The following is a 20028-nucleotide window of genomic DNA, read 5'->3' as shown; positions in this document are numbered from 1 at the left end:
CCTTTACTACCAAGACCAAGTACTGATTTTGCCACAGATCCCTAAGTGGCCCCCTGGGTTTAGCAGGCCAATGCTCAAACCACTGAGCTATCCCTCCCCCACATATACAGTAAAGCTATTACACTGTAATAGAATTTAAACAGGACCACACAAACCCAATCAATTCAGTAGCTCAGGTATACAGAGTATAATTCACATCTATGAAGATGACCATAATAAAATACAATAAAAAAAATGATAAGGTAATACAAAAATCTCTTTAAATACATATATTTCAAGTTTTAAGAGATACAAATGTATGTGTATATTAAAATTGAATGCAATTAGAACTAATGGGCACCACTGAAGGATGGTGGATACATAGTTTTATACCTCTCTTCTACACTTCCTACAATCCACAATCATCAGCAACTGGATTGCTTTTTCTTCCCCATCTAACATTCAACAGATATTATTCTACAACTCTTTCCCTTTAATACGATTATGGATGCTGCACCATCTCCAGACAATCTAAGAAATCCTAAAAGGCAGAAGCTGTCAGATCGTCCTCTTAGGAGCCAAGATGGCCAACCAGGGAAAGGCTTCCCTTCTGAGACTAGATGAAATTATGGACTGGCTAAAAGTAAGTCGCAAGTGAACAAACTATCTTAAGAAAAATATCTGAAAATATAACAGATCAAAAATATTACTAGTATACATCAAGCTAATTTGCAAAGTTTGGCATCATGATTAGAGGAAGCCGAGAACCTTAACTAGAGGCAGCACTAAACACTTGCCTATAATAAATATTTATATACAAAATAACAGATTTAAAAGAAAGTTAGACAGGGGTTGCTACTGCTCCCCCAATAATAAGGCAATACTCCAGGCTAATCCAAGACTGACACAAGCCGATGAAACACAATGGAAAAATTAATACAACCCTTCTGGACACATTCCTTACCATGGTAGCATCAAAAGAATATCCCTGAGCCCCAGCACACAATTCTAATATGAAGTTATTTATTACCTCCACTCTTAATTTTTGAACATCTGTATTTACCTGTAGTTTTTGTTCATCTTCCTCTCCATGCAGTCCTGACAGACGGCGCTCTGTCTCGTTCAGCCAGTTCAATAGACTGTCCTGTTCTCTCTTATATTGTGAAAAAGCAGGGGAGAGCTCCACCACCTGCCTCCTTTGAAAAGACTTCAGTTCCTATAACAAAATAGGCATGGGGGATACGCAGTTTGAGAAAAATAAATTGGGAGATGGATTTTACTTATTTATTTTAAATCAAGCTCAGATTCTGTTTAGTGGGATGTGGGGATTAACTAATTATAGCAAGTTCTGATTGGCTCAGGGGACAGATTTAAAAATTCACAAAATCAAATTGCAGAAAAACAAAATTAACTTTGGGGAATATTTTTGAATTTGGGATCACTGAGGTTCAGTCAGTCATTTTTTCTGTATGTACATTAAATATCCTGAAGGCTTTCATCCCCTAAACCATGCTATTAAGTGGTCACAATCAGATTTCAAATAAGCTTCCAGAAGTTAAGACCACCTTGGCTTAACCATGAGATCTTGCATGATCTAAAAAATAAAAAGGAGTCATATAAAAAATGGAAACTGGGACAGATTACAAAGGATGAATATAGGCAAACAACACAGGAATGCAGGGGCAAGATTAGAAAGGCAAAGGCACAAAATGAGCTCAAACTAGCTACGGGAATAAAGGGAAACAAGAAGACTTTTTATCAATACATTAGAAGCAAGAGGAAGACCAAAGACAGGGTAGGCCCACTGCTTAGTGAAGAGGGAGAAACAGTAACAGGAAACTTGGAAATGGCGGAGATGCTTAATGACTTCTTTGTTTCGGTCTTCACCGAGAAGTCTGAAGGAATGCCTAACATAGTGAATGCTAATGGGAAGGGGGTAGGTTTAGCAGATAAAATAAAAAAAGAACAAGTTAAAAATCACTTAGAAAAGTTAGATGCCTGCAAGGCACCAGGGCCTGATGAAATGCATCCTAGAATACTCAAGGAGCTAATAGAGGAGGTATCTGAGCCTCTAGCTATTATCTTTGGAAAATCATGGGAGACGGGAGAGATTCCAGAAGACTGGAAAAGGGCAAATATAGTGCCCATCTATAAAAAGGGAAATAAAAACAACCCAGGAAACTACAGACCAGTTAGTTTAACTTCTGTGCCAGGGAAGATAATGGAGCAAGTAATTAAGAAAATCATCTGCAAACACTTGGAAGGTGGTAAGGTGATAGGGAACAGCCAGCATGGATTTGTGAAGAACAAATCATGTCAAACCAATCTGATAGCTTTCTTTGATAGGATAACGAGCCTTGTGGATAAGGGTGAAGCTGTGGATGTGGTATACCTAGACTTTAGTAAGGCATTTGATACGGTCTCGCATGATATTCTTATCGATAAACTAGGCAAATACAATTTAGATGGGGCTACTGTAAGGTGGGTGCATAACTGGCTGGATAACCGTACTCAGGGAGTTGTTATTAATGGTTCCCAATCCTGCTGGAAAGGCATAACGAGTGGGGTACCGCAGGGGTCTGTTTTGGGACCGGCACTGTTAAATATCTTCATCAACGACTTAGATATTGGCATAGAAAGTACGCTTATTAAGTTTGCGGATGATACCAAACTGGGAGGGATTGCAACTGCTTTGGAGGACAGGGTCATAATTCAAAATGATCTGGACAAACTGGAGAAATGGGCTGAGGTAAACAGGATGAAGTTTAACAAAGACAAATGCAAAGTGCTCCACTTAGGAAGGAAAAAATCAGTTTCACACATACAGAATGGGAAGAGACTGTCTAGGAACGAGTACAACAGAAAGGGATCTAGGGGTTATAGTGGACCACAAGCTAAATATGAGTCAACAGTGTGATGCTGTTGCAAAAAAAGCAAACATGATTCTGGGATGTATTAACAGGTGTGTTGTGAGCAAGACACGAGAAGTCATTCTTCCGCTCTACTCTGCTCTGGTTAGGCCTCAGCTGGAGTATTGTGTCCAGTTCTGGGCACCGCATTTTAAAAGAGATGTGGAGAAATTGGAAAGGGTCCAGAGAAGAGCAACAAGAATGATTAAAGGTCTTGAGAACATGACCTATGAAGGAAGGCTGAAAGAATTGGGTTTGTTTAGTTTGGAAAAGAGAAGACTGAGAGGGGACATGATAGCAGTTTTCAGGTATTTAAAAGGGTGTCATAAGGAGGAGGGAGAAAACTTGTTCACCTTAGCCTCTAAGGATAGAACCAGAAGCAATGGGTTTAAACTGCAGCAAGGGAGGTCTAGGTTGGACATTAGGAAAAAGTTCCTAACTGTCAGGGTGGTTAAACACTGGAATAAATTGCCTAGGGAGGTTGTGGAATCTCCATCTCTTGAGATATTTAAGAGTAGGTTAGATAAATGTCTATCAGGGATGGTCTAGATGGTATTTGGTCCTGCCATGCGGGCAGGGGACTGGACTCGATGACCTCTCGAGGTCCCTTCCAGTCCTAGAATCTATGAATCTATGAAAGTCCACCAGACTGGTAGACTGCACCAGAAGTCAGTCATGTTAAAACTCTGAAGTCACACCTTTACATTGTTGTGCCTTGTCTGCAGAAGCAACAGCTGCAAGCGGATCTTCTCCCTCTTGTTGTCCTCCATGGGCCGCTGTAACAATTGCTCTCCACTCTGTAAAACCTCCTCAATCTGGGCTCTCTCTTCATCCATCTAAAATTATAGAAGATGATGGTCATTTACAGAAAGCCATGTTAGAGTATTCAAAATGGATTTGCTGACTGCCTGAAAGCTAACAAAATTAACACGTCAGTACTGCTAAGCATCCCACTGTCACCCAAAATAAATTGGAGCTGAGAAATTCCAATTCTCCACAAGCATCAAAGACTAAAGGACATATAACGCCATCGTTAAAATAGATTGAGACAGGATGGGGAGTTCTCACTGCACCAGCCAAAGAGCAGAGTGAGCTAGGTAGAGAGCACAGCTTATCCATGCTAGGGTGAGGAGGAGAAGCTATTCTACTCATCCCCTCATTCTGCCCCAGCCGCTCTACTTTACTGCCGATTTAAAGTGGTTTTCAGTAAAACTGTTGATATTACATATTCATAGAGATATCAACAATTTCCTTTTCACAGAGATCAGTTCAGTTAAAAGACACTGCTGAATTACAGAAACAAAGAAGAGGTGATGAAGCTGTTTAATTCATCCATTCCTCACAAACCTTTTCATCTTCATCACTTGATTCCATGTGCTTTTCCACAACTTTTAACATATTTTGTAAATCACTCTCAAATTTGTCGAGGTCTGCAGAAGCCACTTCAGGTTCCTGGGGTTCTGGCTCAACAGGAAATTTATAAGGCAAGGGTTCCTGACCAACAAGTATCTGTAGCATAAAAGCAAAACAAAAACCACACAAATTAAGGGATCAATCCTGCAAGTTCTGAAGTAACTCATGTAAATGTGACTCTCTGTGTAAGTAATTATCAATACACATGCCTGTCTGCAGGATCAGGCAATAAAACTGTATACTGAACTATTTATTTTCAGAAAAGAAAGCTAACTCGCTCCCTGCCCAAACAAACAGTATTGCTCATCCCTGGATTCAAAAATCCTGAATGAGGTTTCCCCAAAATCATGAGATTTTAAAAATAATTAATTTGGAGTGTTTTCATTTGCATTCTGGTATTTGAGCCTTTAAGGTTCATAATTTCAAGCTATTTTCCATAACCAAAAGGGCAAGAAGCTTAGCTTTCTTTAAAAAGAAAAGTGAGATTCTCATTATATACACGACCATGACAGAAAAACACCAAAATATCATGGCACTTGTAATGAATCACAGGAGTTGCCTCGCTACAATAACTAGAGATAGCTAGGTAGAATGGTACATGCCAGAGAGTTTCTGCCAATGAATTCCAGCCTGCAGGCCTCTGGCTAGCCTAGTCCTGTGGCCTCTCTCTAACAGAGACTGACAATCATGCCAAGATATGGATTTACCTTATGGTCTACATAAATGACTATTGGATAATAGATTGGTGCCACTTATGGTGACCAGATAGAAAGTGTGGAAAATCAGGACGGAGGGTAAGAGGTAATAGGCACCTAAATAAGAAAAAGCCCCAAATATTGGGACTGTCCCTATAAAATTGTGACATCTGGTCACCCTAGTGCCACTACACCCTTTCACCTATGATCCAATTCAGGATTCATACCCTGCTGATCGGTAGGTGTGACTGGCTACTTACTGAAACTATTAATTTTCGCATATAGAGAAATGATTTACATAGATTTACATAGAAAAAAGTATTTTTGTATATTAAAATGAAGTTATCCCTATGAAGCCATTATTAGTAGTATACACATAAAAAAACATTTGAATAATGTGTGTGTAATATAAATTAACTTCCTGGTTTTGTGACTCTTTCTTGCTCACCTTAGCACTTTTGATGTGCTGTGATACCTTCTCAAAGTTCCGGTTCAGTTCAGACAGCTTCGGTTCGACGAGTTCACGGCATGACACGCCACGACTGTTCATTAAGATAACGGCTTGGTCCCGCACGTTATCCACTCGGAGACTCACACCATCTAATTCTGATGTCAAACGCTGAGAAGCAAAAGCAGCAGAAAGTTACTGCAGTGTAAAGAAAAATCAACCAGAAAAGCTAACTCAATCTCACATGGAATCAAAAAGTGCTATTCTTTTATAACTCCCTGCTTTAAAAGATTAAGTTTGTAACCTTCACTATTTCTTCCTTTTTGCTCGCTGGCTTTTTTTCAGTCTCATCCAGCAGGGCTTCAGCTTGATAGAGCCAAGTACTTATGTGGGCAACATTCTCATCAAAGATCTCCAGCTGGCTCTGATGATTCTGGAAAGGGAAGCAAAAAATATATCCAAGTAAGAAACACAAAAATATTTTTAAATGTCCCAGGTAGAGAAAGCCTAATGAAATATACAAATGCTACACACACTTTAGGAAGAAAAACATTGAACATTTTATAGCACTTTTCACAAGTTTCAATCAACTTTATAAACATTAACCAGTGACTCTACACTCTGGTGATGTAGGTAAGAGTTAGTGTCCCAGTTTTACAGACAAGGAAATGGACAAAGGAAAGTAAGGTGTTTTCCACAAGGCAACACAATTCTGTAGCATAAACAGGATTAGAATTCAAGAATTCCTGTTTTACATCACAATTTCATCACTAGTCCACCATGACTATCGGAAAGTGGTGCATTTTCCCTTTTTAAAAGGATATTTTTCTCCCCCTGTAGCTGTGTAAGAGACCTACACAAACAAAAAAAGAAAGTGACCGATTCTACAGGAGAAATATTGAAATGGACTGTCGGATTCACAAAGAAAACACATGACAAAAACAGAATATTTCCTCTAACCTTTATCAATTATAGTAATCTTAGATGTTTCATATAACAATACTAGGTAATAACAATTACAAACAAAAATCACATTTTAGTCTGAAGTTGAAGAAATACCTTTTTGTTTATAGCTATCAGTGTTTGGTGTGGTTTTGATATTTTGTTGCCATTTATTCAATTCCTGTACTCTGATTCATCACATATCATATGCATTTCTCACTTCACAGAGAAAGTCATGCAATTAATATCCTAATCCTTCTCCTCTGATTGGGTCACATATTCAGAATTTTTAAACTGTGTGCTAGCAACAGAGACACATGCATCTCCGCACTCCCTTTGTGTGTTGCTCCAAAATTCCCACTGGAGAAACATAGGATAGTTATTTTCACAGAAGAGGCTTGCACATTAGAAAGAAAGAACAGGTGAGGAAAGGGGCGAAAGGGGACAGATAAGCAGGAGAGGGGGCCAAAAGGGATTTCTTTTTAAATTTAAGATACAGATATTGGCCCCAGTTCAGGAAAGCATCTCTATTCAGGACAGCACTTAAATTTAAGCATGTGTTTAAGAGCTGTCCTGAGTAGAGATGGCCTTAAGCAGGTTCCTATGTGCTTTCCTGAACTGGAAACAGAAACCACCCTCAAAGTATCAATATATTACACAATAACAAGCGAAGCCACTAGGAGCTGGGGGTGCCACCCACACATTGCATTCAGCCTCCCACAGGGTGCGGAGAAAGCAGTATTTTGTATTGCTCAACAAAGATTGTTGCAAGCTGATTAAGAAGTGTCACTGGCAGACTTCATAGGGCGAGCAATCGATCCATCTTTGCTTGTTTCTTTTCTTTACAATGCAATGATGCTAAACACAAGCAATATAGCAACTTACTTAGAAAAGGTTACATGGAACTATATACCACCCTGCAAGTCATCAAATCAATGATTCATTAACTATGTTGCTATTTATTTGTATTGTGATAGCCCTGAAAGGGCCCCAATCAGAATTGGGAGCACATTGTGGCAAGAGCTGTAGAAAAGCATAAGACAAAGTCTTTGTCCCAAAAGGCTTGCAGACTAATCTGAGGTGGTCACAGATGAGTATGATCGTAATGAGGACAAAAAAGGATGAGGGAAGGTACCTGAAAGTACCAAAACTAGTTGTGGGGAGGAGTTTAGGGAGAGGGGTAAGCCGGGGGTTGCTTTGTTATTTTGGTTTTATTTTATTCTATTCCATAAAATCAACTATTCCCAACTAATGCCTAAACCATTACAGGATACATGATTTCTTATAGGTGTCACAATAGAGATGGGTCTTGAGGTGACATTTTGATGAGAAGAGGGTAGTGACCTTCCATCCAGATTAATTCAGGGGAGAGCGCTGCATGTATAAGGAGGGCTGTAGAGGATGGTATGGAGACAGTTATGGGATAAGCTAACAAATGGGTGGACAAGACTGGCATCACTGGTGGATCAGAAGAGGCAGGGAGGTGTCACAATAAGGGACTAGAGAGGACAAGTAGGGCAGAGCAGAGCTACGGTAGACCATGAAAGTAAAGACAAAAAGCTAGAACTTAAGTGGTGAAATAGAAGATGCCAGTGTAGGGCTTTAAAAGGGAAGTAATGAGATCTGCGCAATAAGCAAACATGATGATGCTGGCAAGGTGCATTTTGAATGTATTGGAGTGGAGTGGCATGTGAGATAGGGCGACTAGCAAGAAAGAAGTTGCAGCAGCCAGAAAGAAAAGACTGAATGTTGAAATAAAGATGTACACCCGATATAACACGAATTCGGATATAACATGGTAAAGCAGTGCTCCGGGGGACGGGGGAGGCTGTGCACTCCGGCAGATCAAAGCAAGTTCGATATAATGTGGTTTCGCCTATAACATGATAAGATTTTTTGGCTCCCGAGGACATCGTTATATTGGGGTAGAGGTGTATCACTGTTTTTATTCATTATGACTAAGCATCACTTCCAATGTAGCGACTTAAAAATGACAACTTGTCTGTCTGCCTCACGAATTTATGTAGCTCCATCACTGTAACAAGTAGGGACTAGCAATGTGCATTCCATTCCCAAAGACCTTGTGGGGACCAACGTCTGTCAGCTAGTCTGAAACACATACCGCCTCAAAAGAATTTCCCAGCTTCCTCATTTCATAGATCTTCATAACTTCGCTCTCTCTGTCTGCACAGCAAGTGGGCTGCCAAAAATCCATCCCCCACTTCCTTTAAGACAATTTGCACGGTGTAAGCTTTACTGTCAAAGTAGAAAGAGGACTCTAAACTGCAAATGTTTCCGGGGGGTGAGAGAACCACACACATGAAATATTTTATTCACAATTTACCAACAAGGTGTTGCACCAGTCTTCAGTCCAGGTCCGAACTCGACTCCAGCCTGCATTAAGAATACAGAGCTTCTCCTCCAGGGAAACCTCACTGCCTTCCACCAAGGCCTGGAGCGCTGCACTGCTCTCTGTGATGGTGTTCAGATCAGCTTTCCTTCTTTCCAGCTCTCTCAGTACATTCTGAAACAAGAGAAACACTTAATAGCACACCCACCACCTCCGGTGAATCACAAAAGCAAGGTGGCAGTTTTTTGTTTTTGTTTTTTTTAAATGGTTTATTGCTTTTCACCTAAGAAAGGATGCGCATTCTGGAGGCCAGTTCCAGAGCTTAACTACTATCCTCGTTAGAACGTTTTTCTTAATATCTAACCTAAATCTACCTTGCTGCAGATTACGCGCATTTTCTTCTTGTCCTACCTTCAGTGGGCATGGAGAACAACTAAGCATCATCCTCTTGATAACATATTGGAAGACTGGTGTCAGGTGTCCTCCCCCCAGTCTTCTTTTCTCAAGACTAAACACACCCAGATCCTCATAGGTCAGATTTTCTAAACCTTCCCTCATTTTTGTTGTTGTCCTCTGGATTCTCTTCAAGTTGTCCACATCTTTCCTAAAGTGTGGGACCCAGAACTTGACTCCAGTGCCAAGTAGAGTGGGAATTACCTCCCACATCTTACATACAACACTCCTGTTAATACACCCCAGAATGATATTAGCCTTTTTTGCAAATTCATCACATTTTTGGCTCATATTCTAACTAACACCCAGATCCTTTTCAGCAGTACTACTCCCTAGCAAGCTATTACACATACTATATTTGTGCATTTGATTTTTCCTTCCAAAGTACTTGGCGCTCATCCTTATGAAGATTTCAACTTGTTGAATTGAGACCAAATTCTCCAGTTTGTCAAAGATATTTTGAATGTTAATTCTGTCCTCCAAATTGCTTGCAACCCATCCCAGTTGGTGTCATCTGCAAATTTTATAAGATACTCTCCATTCCATTACCAAGTCACTAATTAAAATATTAAACAGTACTGAACCTCAGACTGACCCTTGTGCGATCCCATTAGATACACTCTCCCAGTCTGACAGTGAATCATTGATGACTACTCTTTGACTATCGCCTTTTAGCCAGTTGTGCACCCACATTATAATAATTTCATCTAGAACATATTTCCCTAGTTTGCTTATGAGAATGGCATGTGGGACTGTGTCAAAAGCCTTACTAAAAATCAAGATCTCACATGTACTGCTTCCCCCATCCACTAGGTCAGTAACACTGTCAAAGAAGGAACTTTAGGTTATAAAGAAATATCCAGCAGGGATTTGTGAAGGCAAATCATGCCAAACCAACCTAATATCTTCTAGGGGCTTACAAATTGAGCGTACCAGTATATTTCCATATATATAATATAACTTTATATAAAATATATAAATAAAATATTATTGCACCACACACACACACACAGTGTAGTACTTTGAGGCACTCAGCCTTCCTTCAGTTCATTAGGTGAATAATTATTTATTGATTAAATTCTATGTTCTCTAACTACAGCAACAAATAATGAAACACAAATAAGCAATTAAGTTAGAAAAATGTGTTGAGTTAATGGAAAACCTGACTGCTGAATAACTATTGCATCAGATATAACATGACTGTATTAAGAAGAACAGGAGGACTTGTGGCACCTTAGAGACTAACAAATTTATTAGAGCATAAGCTTTCGTGGACTACAGCCCACTTCTTCGGATGCATATAGAATGGAACATATATTGAGGAGATATATATACACACATACAGAGAGCATAAACAGGTGGGAGTTGTTGTTGCAGAACACAACGCCATCTACAGCCTCAGAAACAACCCTGACATCATAATCAAAAAGGCTGACAAAGGAGGTGCTGTCGTCATCATGAATAAATTGGAATATGACCAGGAGGCTGCTAGACAGCTCTCTAACACCACATTCTACAGGCCATTATCCTCTGATCCCACTGAGGATTACCTAAAGAAACTACACCATCTGCTAAAAAAACTCCCTGACAAAGCACAGGAACAAATCTGTACAGACACATGCCTAGAACCCCGACCAGGGGTATTCTATTTGCTACCCAAGATCCATAAACCTGGATATCCTGGACGCCCCATCATCTCAGGCATTGGCACCCTAACATCAGGCTTGTCTGGTTATGTAGACTCTCTCCTCAGACCCTACGCTACCAGCACTCCCAGCTATCTTCGAGACACCACTGACTTCCTGAGGAAACTACAATCCATCGGTGATCTTCCAGAAAACACCATCCTGGCCACTATGGACGTAGAAGCCCTCTACACCAATATTCCACACAAAGATGGACTACAAGCTATCAGGAACAGTATCCCTGATAATGTCACAGCTAACCTGGTGGCTGAACTTTGTGATTTTGTCCTCACCCACAACTATTTCACATTTGGGGACAATATATACCTTCAAGTCAGCGGCACTGCTATGGGTACCCGCATGGCCCCACAATATGCCAACATTTTTATGGCTGACTTAGAACAACGCTTCCTTAGCTCTCGTCCCCTAACGCCCCTACTCTACTTGCGCTACATTGATGACATCTTCATCATCTGGACCCATGGAAAAGAAGCCCTTGAGGAATTTCACCATGATTTCAATAATTTCCATCCCACCATCAACCTCAGCCTAGATCAATCCACACAAGCGGTCCATTTCCTGGACACTACTGTGCTAATAAGCGATGGTCACATAAATACCACCCTATACCGGAAACCTACTGACAGCTACACTTACCTACATGCCTCCAGCTTCCATCCAGGACACACCACACGATCCATTGTCTACAGCCAAGCTCTAAGATATAACCGCATTTGCTCCAATCCCTCGGATAGAGACAAGCACCTACAAGATCTCTATCAAGCATTCTTAAAACTACAATACCCACCTGCTGAAGTGAAAAAACAGATTGACAGAGCCAGACGAGTACCCAGAAGTCACCTCCTACAAGACAGGCCCAACAAAGAAAATAACAGAACACCACTAGCTGTCACCTTCAGCCCCCAACTAAAACCTCTCCAGCGCATCATCAGAGATCTACAACCTATCCTGAAAGATGATCCTTTACTCTCACAGATCTTGGGAGACAGACCTGTCCTCGCTTACAGACAACCCCCCAACCTAAAGCAAATACTCACCAGCAACCACACATCACTGAACAAAACCACTAACCCAGGAACCTATCCTTGTAACAAACCCCGATGTCAACTCTGTCCACATATCTATTCCAGTGACATCATCATAGGACCTAATCACATCAGCCATACCATCAGGGGCTCGTTCACCTGCACATCTACCAATGTGATATATGCCATCATGTGCCAGCAATGCCCCTCTGCCATGTACATTGGCCAAACCGGACAGTCTCTACGCAAAAGAATTAATGGACACAAATCTGACATCAGGAATCAAAATACTCAAAAACCAGTGGGAGAACACTTTAACCTGTCTGGTCATTCAGTGACAGACCTGCGGGTGGCTATATTACAACAGAAAAACTTCAAAAACAGACTCCAACGAGAAACTGCTGAGCTAGAATTGATATGCAAACTAGACACAATCAACTCCGGTTTGAATAAGGACTGGGAATGGTTGAGCCATTACAAACATTGAATCTATCTCCCCTTGTAAGTATTCTCACACTTGTTATCTAACTGTCTGTCTGTACTCGGCTAGCTTGATTATCACTTCAAAAGTTTTTTTTTTTTCTCTTAATTAATTGGCCTCTCAGAGGTGGTAAGACAACTCCCACCTGTTTATGCTCTCTGTATGTGTGTATATATATCTCCTCAATATATGTTCCATTCTATATGCATCCGAAGAAGTGGGCTGTAGTCCACGAAAGCTTATGCTCTAATAAATTTGTTAGTCTCTAAGGTGCCACAAGTCCTCCTGTTCTTCTTTTTGCGGATACAGACTAACACGGCTGCTACTCTGAAACCTTTCATGACTGTATTCTTGCCAATGCAATACTGCAGTTACGAACAAATCAGGGAACTTCAAATAAATTTCCATGCGTCAGTGTGATGCTATAAATCCTTTAATTTAGAATAAATTGAGCTTGTCAGAAAATTTTTCTCCCTTTGTGGAAAATTTCAATTTATTATTGAAAAACCAAAACCCAAAATTCTTCAGTTTTTCCAACAAAAATCAACATTTTCCACAGAAAGGAGACCAAAAAAAAATTCCCTTTCCATTGAAAACCCAATTTTCCACCTAAAACAGTTTTGATGGAAAATTTCTGAACAGACCTGTTGCTATGATAGTAATATTAGTGTGTGCATTGATTAACACCGTATTTATTAAGGATTAAGAACTATGTAGGAGACATTAGAAGATAATTAGACATTATTAAACAGCTAATTCTTAATATCTTAATATTGTACTGGCATTTATACAGAATAAATACGCTCATAGTTTAAGACATTTGTGATACCACAGATCTGATTTTGCAGTGGTCAACTCCAGTAAGAACTAAGCATCTAACAGGCTTGAGAACAAATGGATGCCAAATTTTTAGTTATTCCCAGATAGAGTCACTACAGTGTTAATGCAATAAAAATAATAATTAATCTAGGAATTACAATTATGGCTGTCAATTGCAGTTGACAAGCAATTCACTTAAAACAAATTAACTTGATTAAAAAATTAATCACAATTAATCAGTTTAAATTGCACTGTTAAACAATTATAAACATTTTCAAATATATTGATTTAAATTACAACAGAATAAAAAGTATACACTGCTCACTTTATATTATTTTTATTACAAATATTTGCACTATAAGAAACAAAAAAGTATTTTTCAATTCACCTCATACAAGTGAATCAATATATTTGAAAATGTAGAAAACATCCAAAAATATTTTAATAAATGGTATTCTATTATTAGCAGTGCGATTAAAACTGCAATTGTGATTTTTTTAATGTCCCAATTAATTGTAATTAACTTTTTTAATTGTTGGAAAGCCCTATTATAATATAGCTTGCTTACTTTAGCCCAGCCAATTTCTGTATCCAGATCAGCAAGCGAACTCTCTGAAGTAGATTTCTGTACTAATTCAGTCTCTGTAAGGGCTAGCCATTCTGACAAAGAGGCAGTTTCTTTCTTCAATTTGCATGCCAGCTGCAATGCATGTTCCAGGTCTTGTTTCCCTTCAGTCACCTGCAGAAAGAAGCCAGCAATTAAAACTCACTTGAACACATAAAATCATAGACTCAGACTCTAAGGTCAGAAGGGACCATTATGATCATCTAGTCTGACCTCCCGCATGATGCGGGCCACAAAAGCTGACCCACCCACTCCTGGAAGAATTCTCTCCCTTGACTCAGCAGTTGAAGTCCCCAAATCATGATTTAAAGACTTCAAATCGCTGAGAATCTTCCAGCAAGCGACCCCTGCCCCATGCTGCGGAGGAAGGCGAAAAACCTCCAGGGCCTCTGCCAATCTACCCTGGAGGAAAATTCCTTCCCGACCCCAAATATGGAGATCAGCTGAACCCCGAGCATGCGGGCAAGATTCTCTAGCCAGACCCTCTGGAAAAAGTTCTCTGTAGTAACTTTTAATATTCCATCATTGACACTAATTACCAGCGATGGCACGTTATTGACTTATTGACTAAAATCACTTTATCCCATCAAACCATCCCCTCCATAAACTTATCAAGCTTAATCTTAAAGCCAGAGAGGTCTTTCGCCCTCACTGTTTCCCTCGGAAGGCTGTTCCAAAACTTCACCCCTCTGATGGTTAGAAACCTTCGTCTAATTTCAAGCCTAAACTTCCCCACGGCTAGTTTATATCCATTTGTTCTCGTGTCCATATTAGTACTGAGCTGAAATAATTCCTCTCCCTCCCTGGAATTTATCCCTCTGATATATTTAAAGAAAGCAATCATATCCCCCCTCAGCCTTCTTTTGGTTAAGGTAAACAAACCGAGCTCCTCGAGTCTCCTTTCATACGACAGATTTTCCATTCCTCGGATCATCCTAGTGGCCCTTCTTTGTACCCGTTCCAGTTTGATTTCATCCTTTTTAAACATGGGAGTCCAGAACTGCACACAGTACTCCAAATGAGGTCTCACCAGTGCCTTGTATAACGGAACCAGCACCTCCTTATCCCTACTAGAAATACTTCGCCTAATGCATCCCAAGACCGCATTAGCTTTTTTCACGGCCACGTCACATTGCCGACGCAGTCATCCTGCGATCAACCAGGACTCCGAGGTCCTTCTCCTCTTCCGTTACTTCCAACTGATGTGTCCCCAGCTTATAACTAAAATTCTTGTTAGTCATCCCTAAATGCATAACCTTACACTTCTCACTATTAAATTTCATCCTATAAAGTTGTCTTGTATTACAAAGTGCCCTGAAAAGAATATGAAGTTCTTTAAACAACTGTTACATCTTACTAGAAAGAACAAAATAACCAATTTCCTCTCGCTAACTGATCAACAGTTGAAAATACATAATACACTTACAAAAAGATCAGAATAAAGAAATGGGCATGTCACTTCTTTATAGCTACTAACTGACAAATGTAACCACTGACTAGGTGATCACTAACAGACTGAAGCTTAAAGCTAAATGAACTCCAATGTAATAGGTTTCAGTGGTAGCCGTGTTAGTCTGTTTCAGAAAAAAAAAAAACAAGGAGTCCTTGTGGCACCTTAGAGGCTAACAAATTTATTTGGGCATAAGCTTTCATGATCCTGCAACTGATTATGAATGGGTGCAGCAGTTTGCCTGCACACTGTCAGTTCATAGACTCATAGACTTTAAGGCCAGAAGGGACCATCATGATCATCTAATCTGATCTCCAGCACACTGCAGGCCACAAAACCTTGCCCACCCACTCCGATCAGATCCATAACATCTGGCTGAGTTACTGAATTCCTCAAATCATGTTTTAAAGATTTCAAGTTACACAGAATCTGCCATTTACACTAGTTTAAACCTGCAAGTGACCCATGCCCCGAGCTCCAGAGGAAGGCAAAAAAAAAAAAAATTAAACAGGTCTCTGACAATCTGACCTGGGGGGGAATTCCTTCCTGACCCCAAATATAATGGTCAGTTGGAACCTGGTAGGTTTTCCATTTGCATTTGTGCAGTTTGAATTAGTCTTTCTTAAACATGGGAGACCAGAACTGGACACAGTATTCCAGATGAAGTCTCACCAGTGCCTTGTACAATGGTACTAAGACTTCCCTGTCTACTGAAAAACACCTTGCCTGATGCAGCCTAGGATTGCATTAGCCAGTTGCAAGACCTTAATTTGAAACTCTGAAATAAAAACTACCACTGCTCCTACATGAGTATTTAAGAAAAGGCAGAAGATATATACCCTAGATTATATGGTATATATTTGTCACTCTTCTTACCTGTGCACCCAGATCATTATAAAGAAATTTTAGCGCTGTGAGATGTTCATCCATTCCTTTGGGATTGTCTGTTTGCTGTTTCTGTACAATTTGCCTTCCTGTCTTGATTACAGTCTCCACCTCAAGCTTCACTTCACTTAGAGTTTTATACAGTTTCTGAAATCAGAGAAAAATACATTTTAGCGACATTTTAGATTTTGTAGGTAACTGTTCCCTGGGATTGTTAAGAACTTGGACATCACAATGCATATAAATGCTGTGTATCATCTTCTTCATGTCAAGTAGTAAGAAGCAAAATGTTTGATCACAGATCAATTCTCAAATTTCAGATGATCCATTTTCTGCTTTATTATTAAACCTAATATTCATAAAATTTACTCAATTTCATAATTTACTGTATATCACCACCAAAGGAGTTAGCAAAGATTTCCGATGATCCATGCTCTTTTTTACATAAGGTATTAGAATTAAGCTAAAATGAATACTTGTCTCTAAAGTGCATGTTGGCTCCAGAACATGAGCAATATCCAGGGTGGGGAATTTTGATAAATGTTGTACCACTTATATCCTGTAATTAACAGTGCATTACCCTTATGACTACATATTTTCCACTCAAAAGTATTACAACTTTTATCCAAGCCTTTACCTAGTAACAGTTCTGTTTGTATACTGTGGCAAGTTATACTAGCATTTACTTTAATCAGGATACAGAACTAAGCAAAAAATCCTAAGCACGTCATTTTAGAGAAAGAGAATGTTATATATGGGTTAAAAATAAAGATTTGGAAAAAAAATCCACCAATAAAAGTGCTTTACCATACACTTGTCCAAGTGACCCTGGATTACATCGGGGTCAGTATCCTTCACATCCAAAACATGGAGTTCTGCCTTTACACTATCCAGTACCCGCTTACAGTCCAACATGCGCTGCTCAAAATTGGCTGGTTTCTGGAAAAGTTGATACTTTGTGGATACCTCCCGGAGTTTCCTCTGTTTATAAGAGCACCAAAAAGGATCATTTTACATTAATATCTGAGGTTTGAAACAATGTTTAAAGCTTCTCCCTTCAGATTCCATTTCATTTTTCTTTTATCATAATTAAACAACGCATTGCATGAGTATGCCATTTTCTGAGTATAATTTAACATTACATTATCCATCCTAAATTATCTTTCTTCTGCAGCACAACAGACCTCAGAGTCTACCACACATACTTCCAAAGTAACCATTCCAATTAAAAGGAAAAAAATCCCTTCTGGCTCTGCGCATTCCAGTCTATGAAACTTAAGGAATTAACTTATTTATTAACTCCTCCCCCTGGTTCTTTCAACTCCCCATTTAGACCATGTACATGCATCCACCATTTATTTTTAAAATCTGGTTGATTGCACAAAGTGATTTGCAGGTGGACAAAAGTGGTTTACAACTGGACGCTGACTGAGCCTAAATTCATGGCTGGGATTTCTTTACCTGCAGGGCATCCAGCTGAGTTCCGCCACGAGGGGACCTGCATTCAGCGGAAGCTGCTGGCAGTGACCGTGCATTTTTCTTGAGCTCCTCCAAGGTGGATTCATGAACTGTGATTTCTGCTTGAATTTTCTGCCAATATGTAAAAGCATGGGGGAGATAAAGGATACTAAAAACGTAGGGTATGTCAGATATCAAACAATATATCCACTCTGAAGAAGTGTATCGTAAATACTATGAAGTCTATGCTGACTTTGATGACTGCTTGCTAGGTTGAATGCCATTATGTCCATTACAGCGGCTATTCTAATGCATCCTTCCCACACAAACAGAATATGCTACTCCAAGGAGTAATCTATCATACATCAGAAAATCTTATGCAGTGAAAAAGCTCTGCTAGAATACCTGGGCCTCCTGTGGCATCTGGAAGGCATCTATTCTATCAGTCAAGTATGAGGCCAACTGTCTATCCAGCTCTGCTAAGTTTTCCTGCAAGACCTGCAGCATGTGGTCATTTTCCCGCATGGCTTGAAGCTGCTGTTCCAAGGCAATCTGCCTGCTCACTGCCTAAAAGGGGAAAGAAGTATAAGGAGGAGATGTTTTGCACCAATATTTTTAAGCTTTGACTCAGAATATGAAAAATAAATTCACACACAAAATAGTCATGAAAAGGAACTCTACACAGCACTACCGTCTGAAACCTGGTGTGCGATTTATACTGCTAAATTGATGATAAACAAAAAGAGTAACACAGAAGGGAAACTCATGTTAGGTCTGAGTTATTGAAAGTCCTTTTTTAATCATCAGTAAACAGAAGCAAAGTAGTTTCATACAGCTGTGTTTCATGAATTGGATAGTACAGGATTTGGGGAGTTTGTAGCATGCATCAAAAAACATTTCTCCTTGACTAGTATACAAACATATTTCCTTTGTGAATAATAAACTCTCTTCCCAATTCTTTTTCCATCTGTTCAAGAACAAAAAGGGAATGTTACCTGTAGAATCACTCCTCAAACGAATGGCAGTGCTGGTTCCCCTATCACCAGCATAAATGCACACAAGAAAGAAACACCTACCTAACTTCCAAATGACCACACTAGCAAGTATCGTCAATGCAACTACCAGGAAAGAGGGTTATTTGGAAACCAATTACCAAAGTGAAAAAAAAAAAAAAGCACATCCCCACACACCATTCCAAGATAGGGCAGCCAATTATCCAAATACACTGGATATAGACTATGCTTCTCTGTCCTCGCCCTTCAAATAGGAGCCTGGGTTATCTGATTATGATGAGTAAATTTAATAACCTGAGATGCAGCTACCATTTCACTGTCAATTATATCTATATCACATATTTCAAGACTAGAAGGGACCATTGTGATCATCTAGTCTGTTCACCTCTATAACACAGGCCTTCACCAACATAATTCCTATAAGCATATATTTTAGAAAAGCATCCAGTCTTGATTTAAAAATTGCCAGTGAAGGAGAATCTACCACAACACTCGGCAAATTGTCCCAATAGTTAATTACCTTCATTGTTAAAAATTTACACCTTATCCAGTCTGAATTTATCTAGCTTCAACTTTCAGCCATTGGCTTGTTTTATACCTCTCTCTGCAAGACTGAAGAGCCAATATTATCAAATATTAGTTCCCCATGTAGATACTTTTAGGTAACCAAGTCACCCCTTAACCTTCTCTTTGATAAAGAGATTGAGCTCCTTACTATAAGGCATGTTTTCTAACCCTTTAGTTAACCTCATGGCTCTTCTCCAACTTACCAACATCATTTTTGAATTGTGGACACAAGAACTGGACACAGTATTCAAGCAGTGGTCACACTAGTGCAAAATACAGAGATAAAATAACCTCTCTACTCCTACTCAACAGTCACCTGTTTACGCATCCAAAAACTGCATTAGCTCTTTTGGTCACATGTCACTAAAGACAAGGAGGAGAAAAAGAGACTCCGACTTTAAGATCAGTCTGACCTCCTGCAATGGCTTCCTCACATACTTTATTTCAGTTTGACTTTGTTCTAATCATATTCGAGAATAAAAATGGCAACCATTCATGTTCTTTCAGTGTTAAGGAAAATGTGCATTGTAGTGCCAGAAGCATCTCTCTTTTGCTAGAATATAGGATAGTGAAGAGGAAAATTAATCTGGAGTACTGGGATGAACTCCATTTCAAAGAGCATTTTAAGTTTTGAGGATGAAATGTCTTCCATTTTGTCACAACTATTTGGAAAATGAGGTAGCTTTTCCAAATAATAATGAATTAATAGAAACATAAATTATCTTGTATCTGGGTCTTATGGCGATTTTCTAAATCAAGTATTCCTGACTCCATTGTGAACACTTTTCTGTATTACTGCCTTTCAGTCTT

The 20028-nt window shown here is 39.5% G+C and overlaps 1 protein-coding gene across 7 annotated transcripts in view; it reads right to left on the bottom strand.

Moving 5' to 3' along the window:
• UTRN (utrophin) overlaps positions 1-20028 on the bottom strand; it is a 568432-nt gene that overhangs the window by 361087 nt on the left and 187317 nt on the right. For all 7 annotated transcript variants that reach the window (XM_065588781.1, XM_042848216.2, XM_065588777.1 and 4 more), the window contains 11 exons: positions 18044-18205; positions 17642-17770; positions 16988-17161; positions 16172-16327; positions 13789-13959; positions 8731-8910; positions 5749-5877; positions 5445-5615; positions 4236-4397; positions 3587-3724; positions 1043-1195 (listed from right to left, as the gene is read on the bottom strand). In XM_065588781.1, coding sequence (XP_065444853.1) covers positions 1043-1195; positions 3587-3724; positions 4236-4397; positions 5445-5615; positions 5749-5877; positions 8731-8910; positions 13789-13959; positions 16172-16327; positions 16988-17161; positions 17642-17770; positions 18044-18205 — 1725 coding nt within the window. The remainder of the gene's footprint in view (positions 1-1042; positions 1196-3586; positions 3725-4235; positions 4398-5444; positions 5616-5748; positions 5878-8730; positions 8911-13788; positions 13960-16171; positions 16328-16987; positions 17162-17641; positions 17771-18043; positions 18206-20028) is intronic.

Source organism: Chrysemys picta, chromosome 3 (genome assembly GCF_011386835.1).
Source record: "Chrysemys picta bellii isolate R12L10 chromosome 3, ASM1138683v2, whole genome shotgun sequence".
NCBI classification, from domain to species: domain Eukaryota; kingdom Metazoa; phylum Chordata; order Testudines; family Emydidae; genus Chrysemys; species Chrysemys picta.
The sequence above is the reverse complement of the archived record's forward strand: the minus strand, read 5'-3'. Positions and strand labels throughout refer to the sequence as shown.